This window comes from Mesoplodon densirostris, chromosome 11 (genome assembly GCF_025265405.1).
Source record: "Mesoplodon densirostris isolate mMesDen1 chromosome 11, mMesDen1 primary haplotype, whole genome shotgun sequence".
Lineage (NCBI taxonomy): Eukaryota > Metazoa > Chordata > Mammalia > Artiodactyla > Ziphiidae > Mesoplodon > Mesoplodon densirostris.
Genome location: NC_082671.1, coordinates 16,339,728 through 16,355,716, shown reverse-complemented (window position 1 = coordinate 16,355,716; position 15,989 = coordinate 16,339,728). Strand labels below are relative to the sequence as shown.

At 34.6% G+C, this 15,989-nt stretch overlaps 1 protein-coding gene across 3 annotated transcripts in view; it reads right to left on the bottom strand.

Moving 5' to 3' along the window:
• PIK3C2G (phosphatidylinositol-4-phosphate 3-kinase catalytic subunit type 2 gamma) overlaps positions 1-15,989 on the bottom strand; it is a 301,036-nt gene that overhangs the window by 70,671 nt on the left and 214,376 nt on the right. For all 3 annotated transcript variants that reach the window (XM_060112830.1, XM_060112831.1, XM_060112832.1), the window contains 3 exons: positions 4,849-5,038; positions 4,221-4,342; positions 220-328 (listed from right to left, as the gene is read on the bottom strand). In XM_060112830.1, the coding sequence (XP_059968813.1) occupies positions 220-328; positions 4,221-4,342; positions 4,849-5,038 (421 nt within the window). The remainder of the gene's footprint in view (positions 1-219; positions 329-4,220; positions 4,343-4,848; positions 5,039-15,989) is intronic.

The window sequence follows — 15,989 nt, the reverse complement described above, 5'->3', positions numbered from 1 at the left end:
CTTGAATATGATAATGGATCGAAAGATATTAAGATGCAATTTCAAGTAAAGTCCCAGTTGGTTTTTGCATGGAACTGACAAGATAATTTTAATTTGTACATTTGTTGAATAAATGTAGGACTAAAAATGTTATCATAAAGTATTTAAAAATATTCCCAGTCATAATACATAAAACGGTCCACATTTTATGTAAAAATATAAAAGTAAATTGTGACATACGTTTGCAACTTCATACGATCCATTTAATATCTGTTCCATGTAATGATTTAGATCTCTGAATCTTTTGTGATCTGAATTTGTAAAAGGTAAGTGCCACCAATGAGGAAACCTGTTTTAAAAGAAAAAAGTATATCTTCATTAGTTTGAAAATTGGCATCTGTATCTTACAATTGTTCATAAAGTTAAAGCTGCATCAGATGGAAGGGCCACTGAAAACGTTTTTTTAAAAAAACATAGAATGCATGATTAATTCTGAGAGTTTTATTAACATGGCTGTGGTCACTTGTGCTATTTTAACTATCATTAATATTAATACTAATTTAATTTAACATACTAAATTAATACATATTTTCCTTCTTACTGTATTTATGGCAGACCACACAATTTGTCCTTTAAATACATGTGGGGGGTTAATAAATACTTTCTGAAGTTTAATGATCCATAATTTTTCAAGAAGGTCATATGGTATTGTTTCCTCTGGGTTCACGAGGGACATTGCTACACTAACTAGATTAAACATTTTACCAAGCATATGCTTCCATCTGGTCTTAGTCTTTTGGAACAAAGTATCACTTTCCCCAGGGGTCTAGCTTGCAGAATTTCCTCTTCACTATCTGATGATTCATCTTGACGGGCTAGACGTTGATTACAACCAATTATTGGTGGCATGACCTGTTAATGGGAAGCATTTGGCAACACGTTTTGCTGGTTAAATGTATCTCCTTAGGAACTATCTAGTAGATTCCTCTGACTGCAGTCTTGCTGTTGCTTCCTTCCTCTTCTGCTTCTTTGGTACAGACCTTCCTCTGGGCAAAGGAGCATGGGGGATGGTGAAGGGTTGTTAGCAAACACACAGAAGTATGTGACAACTGCAGGACATCCCATCCATTGCTTCCTGTTGGAAGTGTCAGGGAAGTCCAAAATAATATTTCTGTGTATTTAAATAATTGACATTTTACTTTTTTACTCTTGCTTTACTCTTACTAAGGCTTAAAGTGTTAACATTTTTATCCAGATTTAATTATCATAAAAATTACTACCATATGTAATTAATCAAAACATAGAAATACGTTTGATAAATAGGTGCATTTTGCTGGTTTTAAATATTAACTTGTATAACTGTGGATTATTTTTCTTTATTGTTAGAATAAAATGGAGTTCAACATCAGTTCTATTCCTTTTTTTATAGATGCATGTACTAAAAAAGTCTTGTGTGTAAATAAGTACATGAGAATTAAGGAATTCAGCTCTAGTAATGTCATTCAGTTGTTTAAAATGCTTTTGAGTTATATGTCAAATATAACATAGTAATCCGTTCTTGAAAATGATTTTTTAGGATATTTTATCTGACGGTGCTATCATGTCCTCCCTCAATTTTGTTCACACCAAAGATTAAGAAACACACGACCTGCAAACAGATTTGATACCTGGTTATTAGAGTAATTCATTTTCTCAATACCAACAACACCAGTATTTTGATTTGCCCTTTATTTAATCCTCAGAGATTTTTTACTCCCTGGGACAGTGTACCAAAATAAAATTCTGGATGGCTGGGAGAAGAGCAATGGTGAAATTAGGAGAGGGAAAGGAAATCAACCTTTCTCAAGCAGGTGACTTTTAAAGAAGACCATTAATTTCAAGGAAGATTCCTATGCCTCTGTATTCTCAGAAGTTGGAAGAGGTACAAACAGTCTGATATGAAGACCACTGTTACATGCTGTGACTAATTTGAATTTTATTCTTTATGACTCTAACTTTCTGATCATACTTTCCAGATTGGGTTTACATAATTCTCATAGAGCTTCTCTTAGTAAATTTAGGAGTCAGAGGAAATCTTGCCCTCATCCTTCTTCTGTATGCATTGCTATAAGCCAGAGCTCCTTTGTGACTGTTAGCATACAAATATTGTTCAAGGAACAAAGGACTAAATATTCCTCCTCTCCACACATTGCTTGAATGATTTTAAAATCAATTTATGTCCCATTACTAGGCAAGAGCTGTTGAACAAAACAGAATCCCAACTAAAGCTGAAAATCGAGGAGAGGCATATGGAGAGAGATTATTGGCACTTTAAAGTTTGACAAGTTATACTAATATGTATTGGGAAGAGAAAAGAGTAGAACAGAGACATTTTTGAAACATAAAAGGACAGCCATTTAACAAAAATGAACATATTTTTAAATCATTAATTATTAGGGTACAATGGAAACCACTAATGTTGAATTCAATATTTGCAGTCAAACTGAATATTTTTGCCAGTATTTCCTTTTCCTCAGTTATTACATTAGATGTTTTTTTTTTTTTTTTTTTTTTGCGGTATGCGGGCCTCTCACTGTTGTGGCCTCCCCCGTTGCGGAGCACAGGCTCCGGACGCGCAGGCTCCCGACGCGCAGGCTCAGCGGCCATGGCTCACGGGCCCAGCCGCTCCGCGGCATATGGGATCCTCCCAGACCGGGGCACAAACCCGTATCCCCTGCATCGGCAGGCGGACTCTCAACCACTTGCGCCACCAGGGAGGCCCTAGATGTTTTTTGATAACTCTTAAAGCTGATGTTGTCTTTAAGTTTCCACAATGACATTCCTTCTCTCTCAGTCTCCTGAACGTGCTCTTACTCTGATGACTTTCTGATGTTTAAAGCATCTGTATTTCAAAATCTCTGTGACATCTGCAAGTATAGTTTTTCATCAATGTGAACTACACAGTCTTCAAAATAATGCACAGTATCTCTCCATCCATTGGCGACGTTGTTTAGATTTACAATTTGGTAAGTGACTAAATCCTGAAAGTCTAACAAAAATCCACATGTACAAAGTATGTCAGGTCTGATATGAACACTCATATTGTTAAAGGACCATTTACTCAACAAAAATTCTGGTACAGTTGGCTCTCCCTGTCTGCAGGTTCTACATCTGAAGATTGAACCAACTGTGGATTGAAATATTAAAAAAAAAAAAAGTCTGGAAAGTTCCAAAAAGCAAAATTTGAATTTGCTGCATGCCAGCAACTATTTACATTGTATTTACAACTGTTTACATAACATTTATATTGTATTAGATATTATAAGTGATCTGGAGGTGATTTAAAGTATACAGGAGAATGTGGGTAGGTTATTTGTAAATACTACACCATTTTATGTATAGAACTTGGGCATGCAAGGATTTTGATATCTGTGGGAGGGGTCCTGGAACCAATCCTGTGGATACCAAGAAACTACTCTATAGATAACATTTGATTTGCCTAAGTGCAAATATCATAATTTCTAAGAAGTTCACCTTTTTAAAGTCAAGGTACACCTCTGGTCAAGATACACACTCAAGTCTATAACATAAATTTGGCTAGTTCTAAATAATGAATTTTAGAAGGTTTATTTGAACAGAAGTATTTTCAATTACATTATTTATGCTTAATATTTTTTCATTATAACATGAACTGAGCAATGGTTTTCAAGACTGCAAAATGAAGATAATGACAAATTAAGTTTGGATAACCCAAGTCCAAGTTAATAATTAATGATAACAAAAGTGAGTTGATAAATTTTACTTATATACTAATTGATATTGATAAGTTTTTCTGGTACAGCAAATAAATATATCAGAGCTTTTTATTGCAGTTATCTGTTGAAAGAGAAGATATATCCAATTTTGTTCTGCATTTTCAATTTCAATTTTATTTTTATAGAAAACACTGAAACAATCAAATTTAAAAACAGGCAAATAAAACAATTTCCCTGATAATCAATGAAAAATAAAATTGGTTCTGATTTTTTTTGTCTACAAAATCAATGGCTGAAAGCAAACAAAATTGAAAACCTTTATTCCGTTTTATGACAAAAGGTTCTTTACTCTGAGAGCCATAGAGACACTGCTGGGATAAGTTCAGTGGCACTGGAATCAGAATGCTGTGTTGTGTTGCCCACAAATAGAAAATCCCATAACCATAATTTTTCCTTATGTTCAGGGACAAGTACTAAAGGCAAAACACTGTGGAGGACAGTCCTTACTCTGGGAGGGCCAATGATGCAAACTGCTTTTGAAGTTGGCTGTGAAGTTTTGAAAACTGGTCAAATGATTTTTCTGTCAGGCTTGTTTCATTGTTACTGTGAGTCACCTGGATTAGATAAAGCTGCAGAAAATAAAGAGACAAAATCAGAAGATGGCAATATCAACCTTCAATACATTCTAAAATTATGTTTCATGTAAACTAAACAAAGAACCTCTCTGCAAAAAAAAAAAAAATCATCACAAAAGATAAGAGATGCAATTTGTAAAGGCAAAATTACCTATAAACACAGTATATAAAAATATCATAATCTTAGGTGCTGGGAACAGACTGCCTAATTTCTGATCTTCTTTTCTTGTGGACATTTTAATTAGGTCTTGATTTATAGTCTACCACAGGGCAGAAACTGTTCTCTTTGGTGGTTCTCTACTAGTAGCTCTGGTTATTATGATTTCTCCTTGGAACATCAGCCTTAATGGCACTTCTGCTCAAACTGTAACTGATTTTTCAGCTGTGTAGCAAAAAAAAAAAAAAAATCATGGTATAAGGAGGAATGTGTAGCATAGTGAAGGGAAGTGTGAGATGTAGTCAAATGATATTTAAGTCAAGATGACAGACTTGAGACTTACATGCCTGGTTTTCTTGCTGAACCCTAAAATTGTCGCTCTTTGGATTGATTGGGTTGCACTCCTCATACTGGATTCCCGGGAAAAAGTCTGCGAAGTAGATTTGGCAGGATTTATGGCTGTCATTTGTGCAAGCGTGTGGATCAAGTTATTCAGTTTAACAGGGAAACACTCCAGACTTTCCTTTATTTTCCTAGAGAAATGAAAAAGAAAAGATAGTGAGTAACATTCCCCTGAGTTGACTCATTTCATTTGAGTTGTTTCCTTGTGTTAGATGTGTCAAGGACCATGCCTATTTATTTGGAGTCCAACTATTAAACATTATTTTTATAAACTTCAAATTCACATCTTGAGTTGTTAGCAAATATAAAAGAAACTTTTGTGGTGAAATATAAAACTGATTGCAATATTTGTATTTTGACTTCTTTTAAGTTTGTTTTCAATTTTTAGGGATGATTTTTTTTAAAAAACCAATTTGTTTATAATTATTTAAAATATTTACACAATTCCAAAAGTTACATCTACAAAACAGTGTATATTCCAAGAAGCCCAACATTTATCCCTGAACTCTTTACACTATTCCCATCTTCCCCCATACGTAAACATTTTAAAAGAATTATTATTTAACTTCCATTGTTTTAATTTTATTTTTGTGTTTATTTGTGTTCCTCTGTCAACTCTCTTACAAAAAAGTTGTATAATATAATACTATATTTAATATACACATATTTTACATGAAATGCTTTTCACTCTGGTTTTTTTTTTTTCCTTTTTTCGGTTTGGTTTTGGTTTGTCTCCGCTTTATTATTATTATTTGTATTTAAGAAGGTTTGCAATTGTGTTCTAATGGTGTAATAAATATCTTTAGATAATATCCTTTATCCTCTCTGCACCATCTTGTCCAGTATATGACTTGCAGTGTTATCCTTTTTATTCCAGTTAATACAATAAAGCAAACATTATGCTCATTCCACTTTTCATATGTGCTTCCTATTCCACTTCCATTTTTTATAGTGCTATTCTATCCACACCATATGGTATCTATACTATACATATTATAGTCTCTCTTCTAACTATCATTAAATATTATCTGCTATACAAGTCTTTATGTCACATCCCTCCAGTCATTTTGACTATCTGATGGTCATTTTCTGATAAATTCCTCAGGAAGTGCTCAAGGAAATAAGTTTCTGAGTTCTGGGTGTTGATAACAGTTTTTCTGTGGCCTTTATACTCGAAAGTCAATTTTGCTGGCTAAAACACCCTTGGCTCACATTTTCTTTTTTGAGGGTCATAAAAATATTGTTTAACTTTCTTTTGGAATAAAGGATTACTGTCCAAAACTCTGATGACATACTGAACTTCTTTCCCTTATAAATGACTTGAACTTTTTGCTTAGATGCTTAAAGGAAGTTTTTTTCCCCCTAAAAGTCCAATAGTTTTTCCAAAAATATGTTTCAGGTTTGTTACTCAGGGCAACTTTTCTCAATATGCAAAGTGTCCTTTCAATATGTAATTTCAAGACTTTTCATTTTCCAGAAAACTTCTTGAATTATGATGTTAGTATTTCTTAAAATACTAAATATACAATTCAGTTTTGATAGTTTTTTTAAACATCTTTATTGGAGTATAATTGCTTTACAATGGTGTGTTAATTTCTTCTTTGTAACAAAGTGGATCAGCTATACATATACATATATCTCCATATCTCCTCCCTCTTGCATCTCCCTCCCACCTTCCCTATCCCACCACTCCAGGTGGTTGCAAAGCACCAAGCTGATCACCCTGTGCTATGTGGCTGCTTCCCACTAGCTATCTATTTTACATTCAGTAGTGTATATATGTCCATGCCATTCTCTCACTTCGTTCCAGCTTCCCCTTCTCCCTCCCCGTGTCAAGTCCATTCTCTACGTCTGCATCTTTATTCCTTTCCTGCCCCTAGATTCTTCAGAACCATTTTTTTAAAAATTCCATACATGTGTGTTAGTACACGGTATTGGGTTTCCTCTTTCTGACTTACTTCACTCTGTATGACAGACTCTAGGTCCATCAACCTCACTACGAATAACTCAATTTTGTTTCTTTTTATGTACATATGTACCACATCTTCTTTATACATTCGTCTGTCGATGGGCATTTAGGTTGCTTCCATGACCTGGCTATTGTAAATAGAGCTGCAATGAATATTGTGGTACATAACTCTTTTTGAATTATGGTTTTCTTAGGGTATATGCCCAGTAGTGGGGTTGCTGGGTCATATGGTAGTTCTATTTTTAGTTTTTTAAGGAACCTCCATACTGTTCTTCACAGTGGCTGTATCAATTTACACTCCCACCAACAGAGCAGGAGGGTTCCATTTTCTCCACACCCCCTCCAGCATTTATTTTTTGTAGATTTTTTGAATAATGGCCATTCTGACTGGTATGAGGTGATACCTCATTGTAGTTTGTTTGTTTTTTTTTTAATTTTTAAATTTAATTTAATTTATTTTTTTATATAGCAGGCTCTTATTAGTCATCAATTTTACCCACATCAGTGTATACATGTCAATCCCAATCTCCCAATTCATCACACGACCACCCCTACCCCGCCACTTTCCCCCCTTGGTGCCCATACGTTTGTCCTCTACATCTGTGTCTTGATTTCTGCCCGGCAAACTGGTTCATCTGTACCATTTTTCTAGAATCCACATATATGCATTAATATACGATATTTGTTTTTCTTTTTCTGACTTACTTCACTCTGTATGACAGTCTCTAGATCTATCCACATCTCAACAAATGACCCAATTTGGTTCCTTTTTATGGCTGAGAAGTATTCTATTGTATATATATACCACACTTCTTTATCCATTTGTCTGTTGATGGGCATTTAGGTTGCTTCCATGACCTGGATATTGTAAATAGTGCTGCAGTGAACATTGGGGTGCATGTGTCTTTTTGAATTATTGTTTCCTCTGGTTACATGCCCAGTAGTGGGATTGCTGGATCATATGGTAATTCTATTTTTAGTTTTTTAAGGAACCTCCATACTGTTCTCCAGAGTGGCTGTATCAATTTACATTCCCACAAACAGTGAAAGAGGGTTCCCTTTTCTCCACACCCTCTCCAGCATTTGTTGTTTGTAGATTTTCTGATGATGCCCATTCTCACTGGTGTGAGGTGATACCTCATTGTAGTTTTGATTTATATTTCTCTAATAATTAGTGATGTTGAGCAGTTTTCATGTGCTTCTTGGCCATCTGTATGTCTTCTTTGGATAAATGTCTATTTAGGTCTTCTGCCCACTTTTTGATTGGGTTGTTTGTTTTTTGTAATATTGAGCTGCATGAGCTGTATATATATTTTGGAGATTAATCCTTTGTCTGTTGATTCGTTTGTGAATATTTTCTCCCATTCTGAGGGTTGTCTTTTTGTCTTGTTTATGGTTTCCTTTGCTGTGCAAAAGCTTTGAAGTTTCATTAGGTCCCATTTGTTTACTTTTGTTTTTATTTCCACTACTCTAGGGGGTGGATCAAAAAAGGTCTTGCTGTGATTTATGTCATAGTGTGTTCTGCCTATGTTTGCCTCTAAGAGTTTTATAGTGTCCGGTCTAACATTTAGGTCTTTAATCCATTTTGGGTTTATTTTTGTGTATGATGTTAGGGAGTGTTCTAATTTCTTTCTTTTTACATGTAGCTGTCCAGTTTTCCCTGCACCACTTATTGAAGAGACTGTCTTTTCTCCATTGTATATCCTTGCCTCCTTTGTCATAGATTAGTTGACCATAGGTACATTGGGTTTATCTCTGGGCTTTCTATCCTGTTCCATTGATCTATGTTTCTGTTTTTGTGCCAGTACCATATTGTCTTGATTACTGTAGCTTTATAGTATAGTCTGAAGTCAGGGAGTCTGATTTCTCGAGCTCCGTTTTTTCCCTCAAGACTGCTTTGGCTATTCGGGGTCTTTTGTGTCTCCATAGAAATTTTAAGATTGTTTGTTCTAGTTCTGTAAAAAATGCCACTGGTAATTTGATAGGGATTGTGTCGAATCTGTAGATTGCTTTGGGTAGTATAGTCATTTTCACAATATTGATTCTTCCAATCCAAGAAGATGGCATATCTCTCCATCTGTTGGTATCATCTTAATTTCTTTCATCAGTGTCTTATAGTTTTCTGCATACAGGTCTTTTGTCTCCCTAGGTAGGTTTATTCCTAGGTATTTTATTCTTTTTGTTTCCATGGTAAATAGGAGTGTTTCCTTAATTTCTCTTTCACATTTTTCATCATTAGTGTATAGGAATGCAGAGATTTCTGTGCATTAATTTTGTATCCTGCAACTTTACCAAATTCATTGATTAGCTCTTGTAATTATCTGGTGGCATCTTTAGGATTCTCTATGTATAGTATCATGTCATCTGCAAACAGTGACAGTTTTACTTCTTCTTTTCCAATTTGTATTCCTTTTATTTCTTTTCCCTCTCTGATTGCTGTGGCTAGGACTTCCAAAACTACATTGAATCATAGTGGTGAGAGTGGACATGCTTGTCTTTTTCCTGATCTTAGAGGAAATGCTTTCAGTTTTTCACCATTGAGAATGATGTTTTCTGTGGGTTTGTCATATATGGCCTTTATTATGTTGAGGTAGGTTCCCTCTATGCCCACTTTCTGGAGAGTTTTTATCATAAATGGGTGTTGAATTTTGTCAAAAGATTTTTCTGCATCTATTGAGATGATCATATGGTTTTTATTCTTCAATTTGTTAATATGGTGTATCACATTGATTGATTTGCATATATTGAAAAATCCTTGCATACCTGGGATAAACCCCACTTGATCATGGTGTATGATCCTTTTAATGTGTTGCTTCATTCTGTTTGCTAGCATTTTGTTGAGTATTTCTGCATCTATATTCGTCATTGATATTGGTCTGTAATTTTCTTTTTTTGTAGTACCTTTGTCTGGTTTTGGTATCAGGATGATGGTGGCCTCATAGAATGAGTTTGGGAGTTTTCCTTCCTCCACAATTTTTTGGAAGAGTTTGAGAAGGTTGGGTGTTAGCTCTTCTCTAAATGTTTGATAGAATTCACCTGTGAAGCCATCTGGTCCTGGACTTTTGTTGGAAGATTTTTAAACACAGTTTCAATTTCATTACTTGTGATTGGTCTGTTCATATTTTCTATTTCTTCCTGCTTCAGTCTTGGAAGGTTATACCTTTCTATGAATCTGTCCACTTCTTCCAGGTTGTCCATTTTATGGGCATAGAGTTGCTTGTAGTAGTCTCTTAGGATGCTTTGTATTTTGGCAGTGTCTGTTGTAACTTCTCCTTTTTCATTTCTAATTTTATTGATTTGAGTCCTCTCCCTCTTTTTCTTGATCAGTCTGGCTATGGTTTATCAATTTTGTTTATCTTCTCAAAGAACCAGCTTTTAGTTTTATTGATCTTTGCTATTGTTTTCTTTGTTTCTATTTCATTTATTTCTGCTCTGATCTTTATGATTTCTTTCCGTCTGCTATCTTTGGGTTTTGTTTGTTCTTCTTTCTCTAGTTCCTTTGGTGTAAGGTTAGATTGTTTATTTGAGATTTTTCTTGTTTCTTGAGGTAGGCTTGTATAGCTATAAACTTCCCTCTTAGAACTGCTTTTGCTGCATCCCATAGGTTTTGGATCGTCATGTTTTCATTGTCATTTGTCTCTAGGTATTTGTTGATTCCTTTTTTGATTTCTTCAGTGACTTCTTGGTTATTTAGTAACGTATTGTTTAGCCTCCATGTGTTTGTGTTTTTTACTTTTTTTGCCTGTAATTCATTTCTAATCTCAGAACGTTGTGGTCAGAAAAGATGCTTGATGTGATTTAAATTTTCTTAAATTTACTGTGTGTGATTTGTGACCCAAGATATGATCTATCCTGGAGAATGTTCCATGAGCACTTGAGAAGAAAGTGTAATCTGCTGTACTTGGATGGAATGTCCTATAAATATCAAATAAGTCCATCTGGTTTAATGTGTCATTTAAAGCTTGTGTTTCCTTATTTATTTTCATTTTGGATGATCTGTCCATTGTTGAAAGTGGGATGTTAAAGTCCCCTCTTAGTATTATGTTACTGTCGATTTCCCCTTTTATGGCTGTTAGCATTTCCTTTATGTATTGAGGTGCTTTTATGTTGAGTGCATAAGTAATCTCCATTGTTATATCTTCTTCTTAGATTCATTCCTTGATCTTTATGTAGTGTCCTTCTTTTGCCTCTTGTAATAGTCTTTATTTTAAAGTCTGTGTTGTCTGATGTGAGAATTGCTACCTCAGCTTTCTTATGATTTCCATCTGCATGGAATATCCATTTCCATCCTCTCACTTTCATTCTGTATGTGTCTCGAGGTCTGAAGTAGGTTTCTTGTAGACAACATATATATGGGTCTTGTTTTTATGTCCATTCAACCCGTCTATGTCTTTTGGAAGGAGCATTTAATCCAGTTACATTTAAGGTAGTTATCAATATGTATGTTCCTATTACCATTTTCTTAATTGTTTTGGGTTTGTTATTGCAGGTCTTTTCCTTCTCTTGTGTTTCCTGTCTAGAGATGTTCCTTTAGCATTTGTTGTAAAGCTGGTTTGGTGGTGTGAATTCTCTTAGCTTTTGCTTGTGTGTAAATGTTTTAATTTCTCTGCCAAATGTGAATGAGATCCCTGCTGGGTAGAGTAATCTTGATTGTAGGTTTTTCCCTTTCATCACTTTAAATATGTCCTGCCACTCCCTTCTGTCTTGCAGAGTTTCTGCTGAAAGACCAGGTGTTAACCTTTTGTGGATTCCCTTGTTTGTTATTTGTTGTTTATCCCTTGCTGCTTTTAATATTTTTTCTTTGTATTTATTTTTTGATAGTTTGATTAATACATGTCTTGCATGTTTCTCCTTGGATTTATACTGTATGGGACTCTCTGTGCTTCCTGGACTTGTTTGACTATTTCCTTTCCTATATTAGGGAAGTTTTCAACTATAATCTCTTCATATATTTTCTCAGTCCCTTTGTTTTTCTCTTCTTCTTTTGGGACCCCTATATTTCGAATGTTGGTGCATTTAATGTTGTCCCAGTGGTGTCTGAGACTGTCTTCAATCTTTTCATTCTTTTTTCTTTGTTCTGCTCTGCAGCAGTTATTTCCACTGTTTTATCTTCCAGGTCACTTATCCCTTTTTCTGCCTCAGTTATTCTGCTATTGATTCCTTCTGGAGAATTTTTAATTTCATTTATTGTGTTGTTCATCATGGTTTGTTTGCTCTTTAGTTTTTCTAAGTCCTTATTAAACATTTCTTGTATTTTCTCCATTCTATTTCCAAGATTTTGGATATCTTTACTATCATTACTCTGAATTCTTTTTCAGGTAGACTGACTATTTCCTCTTCATTTGTTTGGTATGCTGGGTTTTTACCTTGCTCCTTCATCTGCTGTGTGTTTCTCTGTCTTCTCATTTTACTTAACTTACTGTATTTGGCATCTCCTTTTTGAAGATTGCAGGTTCTTAGTTCCTGTTGTTTTTGGTGTCTGCTCTCAGTGGCTAAGGTTGGTTCAGTGGGTTGTTTAGGCCTCCTGGTGGAGGGGACTGGTGCCTGTGCTCTGGTACATGAGGCTGGATCTTGTCTTTCTGGTTGGCAGGATGGTGTCCAGTGGTGTGTTTTGGGGTGTCTGTGAACTTATTATGATTTTAGGAAGCCTCTCTGCTAATGGGTGGGGCTGTGTTCCTGTCTTGCTTGTTGTTTGTCATAAGGTGTCCAGCATTATAGGTTGCTGGTCATTGAGAGGAGCTGCGGTTTAGCGTTCAGAAGGAGATCTCTGGGAGAGCTTTTGCTGTTTGATATTATGTGGAGCTGGGAGGTCTCTGGTGGACCAATGTCCTGAACTCGGCTCTCCTGCTTCAGAGGCATAGGCCTGACACCTAGCCGGAGGACCAAGACCTTGTCAGCCACATGGCTCATAGCACATGCTGAACTTTAGGCCTTTCTTGATATTTTTATGATATATTACGTTGGTTTTATTTTCAGGAAATTCTTTATATGTATACTGGATCTTTATTGACTTCATTTCTTTTTGTTTTAAAGGTCCTCCTTTGTTTTTTTTTTTATCTTTTTTTTTTATCTGGAGGTATTATCTATTGTGCTCTTTTTATTTTCTTCTGTGTTCTTTGTAGTTTAGTATTTTTAAAAGTATTCTTTTATTTTCTAATTTTTTTGGGGTTCAATCACTTCATTTCTGAGTTTTCTCTAATTGTAATCTATATTGTTCCAGCATATTTTTTATCATTTTCTTAATTTCTTTTAGATCAATTTGTAATGTAAGGATACAGTTTATCCCTTGTTAGGAATGTCTTTCTGGCATATTTTCATTGAAGAGATTTTATTTTGCATCTTATTTCTTTTTTGTAATTATAGTTCTGTATGACGTTCAGATATGATCCATTTTGCTTACTCATTTTAATATAAAATTAAACTTTCAGGAAGGAGTAGAGGGTTTTCAAGGGTCTGAAGCTTTCTTTTCTGTTGCTATCACAGTGGTAAAAACACTGTTTCATACTTTCTGAGATATTCCTCTTTGGCTTCTCTCTTTGCCCCAATTTTTTCTGGATTGTGGTTTTCCTTTGCTCCTATGATCTTTCTCCTTTCATTTGGATTATAGTTCCAGCAGTTTCTCTTCAGCATAGGACTTTTTCTAGGGAGGAATCACCAGTTACCTTTGAGAGTTTATAGCCTTCTCCAACCTTTTCAGATTTGCCATGGAACCTTTGTCCTTCCTTGTGAATTGAAGCGTGTAAAAATCCTTCCCAGTTTCAGCTGCTAAACAGCTTATCAAATGGGCCCGCTCAGGTTTCCAGTGAGTACCTGTGGGCTCTGTGGAGTCCTGTTCTCAGGTCAATCAGATAACATGTTGCTTCCTTAGCTTCCTCCCATAAGATGCTGTTACAAAATTCTTGTAACTTGATTTGCCCCATCTGCTTGTATTTTAGGGTTCTTAGGAATACCTTGTTACTTAGTTTTGTTGTAGATGTTGCCTGTAGTTTTGGGGTTTTGCTATCCTTTTTGATCTGTTTTATGGAAGAAATTCCAGGGACACTAAAAAACTTGATTTTTAAAAAATAATATATAATTCAAGCCATACAGTAAAATATTAAGTAAAATGTGAAAAGTTCCCTTCATCCATGTTCCGTTGTCACTCTCCTCCCCCAAAATAATTACTATGAACAATCTGGTAGTATTCTTTTGAGCTTTCTCTATACACTTGCACAAACCAACAGACACACAGCCAGTCACACTATTCTTACCCCTGTTACATGCCAGGTGCATGTTGGGATGTAGCAATGAAAACAAAAACAGACAGAAATGTCTCCCCTTAGAGAGATTATATAATGTGGAATTCAGACCATAATGAAATAGACGTGTAAAAATATAGGATTTGAGAAAGAAATGGTATATCCATAGAGGAAACTAAAATAGAAATTGGGGAGAGGGAATATGGGGTAGGGAACAGTGTTGCAATTTTAAGTAGGATGGTCAGGGATAGTCTCACTAAAAAGATGAGTTGAATGATTTGACAAAAACCTTAAGTTGCCAAGAGCATAGGCCATGGAAATTTCTGATAGAGGAAATTCTAAGAAGAAACAACAGCTCATCCAGAAGCTCAGAGGTAGATGGATGACTGGTGATTAACAGACAGCAAAGAACAGCAGAGTGGCTGACGGAGTGAGGAGTGGAAGAAGGGAAACAGACAGATAAAGGGAGCATGATTCTTTAAGAATTTTGAAGTTGTGTGAGATGGAAGTAAAAAAGACAGGATTCAAAAATCACAATTACATGAAATGTTGTAATTTGCTTTTTTAACTTAGTAATATGTTCTGGAAGAAAAACTTTATAGTAACTCATGCATAGTAAGTGGTCCCAAAATATATGTTGAATGAACAATCTACTTCAGAAAACAGAGTTAACTTATTTTTTTTTTAATGATCTATCTGGAAGTATAGATGTACAATGATTAATTTAACCAATTTTGTTTTTTCATTGCAAACACCATTCTTTCCTTACTGATTCAACTTTGTCCAGTACCAAGGGTATGTATAAACATAGGCTTGTTTCTGGCCTCTTCATTCTGTTGTACTCTTCAATTTGTCTATCTCTGTGTTAATACAACACTTTCTTAAATAGCAAGAACTTATAATAAATCTTGAAAATTCTTTTACCTTGTTCTTTTTCAGGTGTTTTTTCCCATGATTTTAGGTCCTTTGACCTCCCGAATATGTTTTAGAATCACCTTATCAAGCTTACCAATACACAAAATAAATGTGTAAGTATTTGTGTGACATTTCATTAAACTATAAATTAATTTGGGGAGAATCAACATCTCTGCAGTATTGAGATACGCAACCACTAAACATGGCATATTTCTACATTTAGTTGGGTCTTATTTTACATCTTTCTGTATAATTTAAAATTTTTTTTCTGTGGCTGTTTTCCATATCTTTTGTTGGATTTATTGTGAATTGTAAATTCTAGCTTTTTCTAAATTTTATTTTAACTAATATTTGTTAATATATGAGTAGATTTTTAAGTCATTAATTCTAACAATACACTGTATATTCTTTTGAAATTTGCATGGACACAGTCATGTTATCTGCAAATAATGACAGAGTTTTCTGTCACCCTTTGCACTGCTAAGACCTCCAGTTCAATGTTAAATGGAAGTGGTGATAGCAGGCATTTTTCGTTTGTTTGATTACAGAGGAAAGGCTTTTAATGTTTTACCACTAAGTATAATGTTTTCTGTAGGTTTTTAGCTACAGGTTTAAGGATATTCCTTTCTATTTCTAGAGAGTTTTAAAATAATGAGTGATTCTAAATTTTAGTAACTGAATTTTCTGTATCTATTTAGGTGATCATATAATATTGCCTCTCTAATTTTTCATCACTGAGTCTTGAATGTTTATCTTGTAACAACTTACTGTACTAAATTCTTATTTCAAAAATTAAAAAAAAATTATATGGAACTGTTTTATTTGTTTTCTTATTCAAGTGGAAAATAACAATATAACAAAGCTTAAATATAGAGCTTTACTAACAAGATAGAGTCATTATTATATTTTTCCTGACATTAATGGGAATGCTTATAATTTTTCACTTAAAAAAGTATGTTT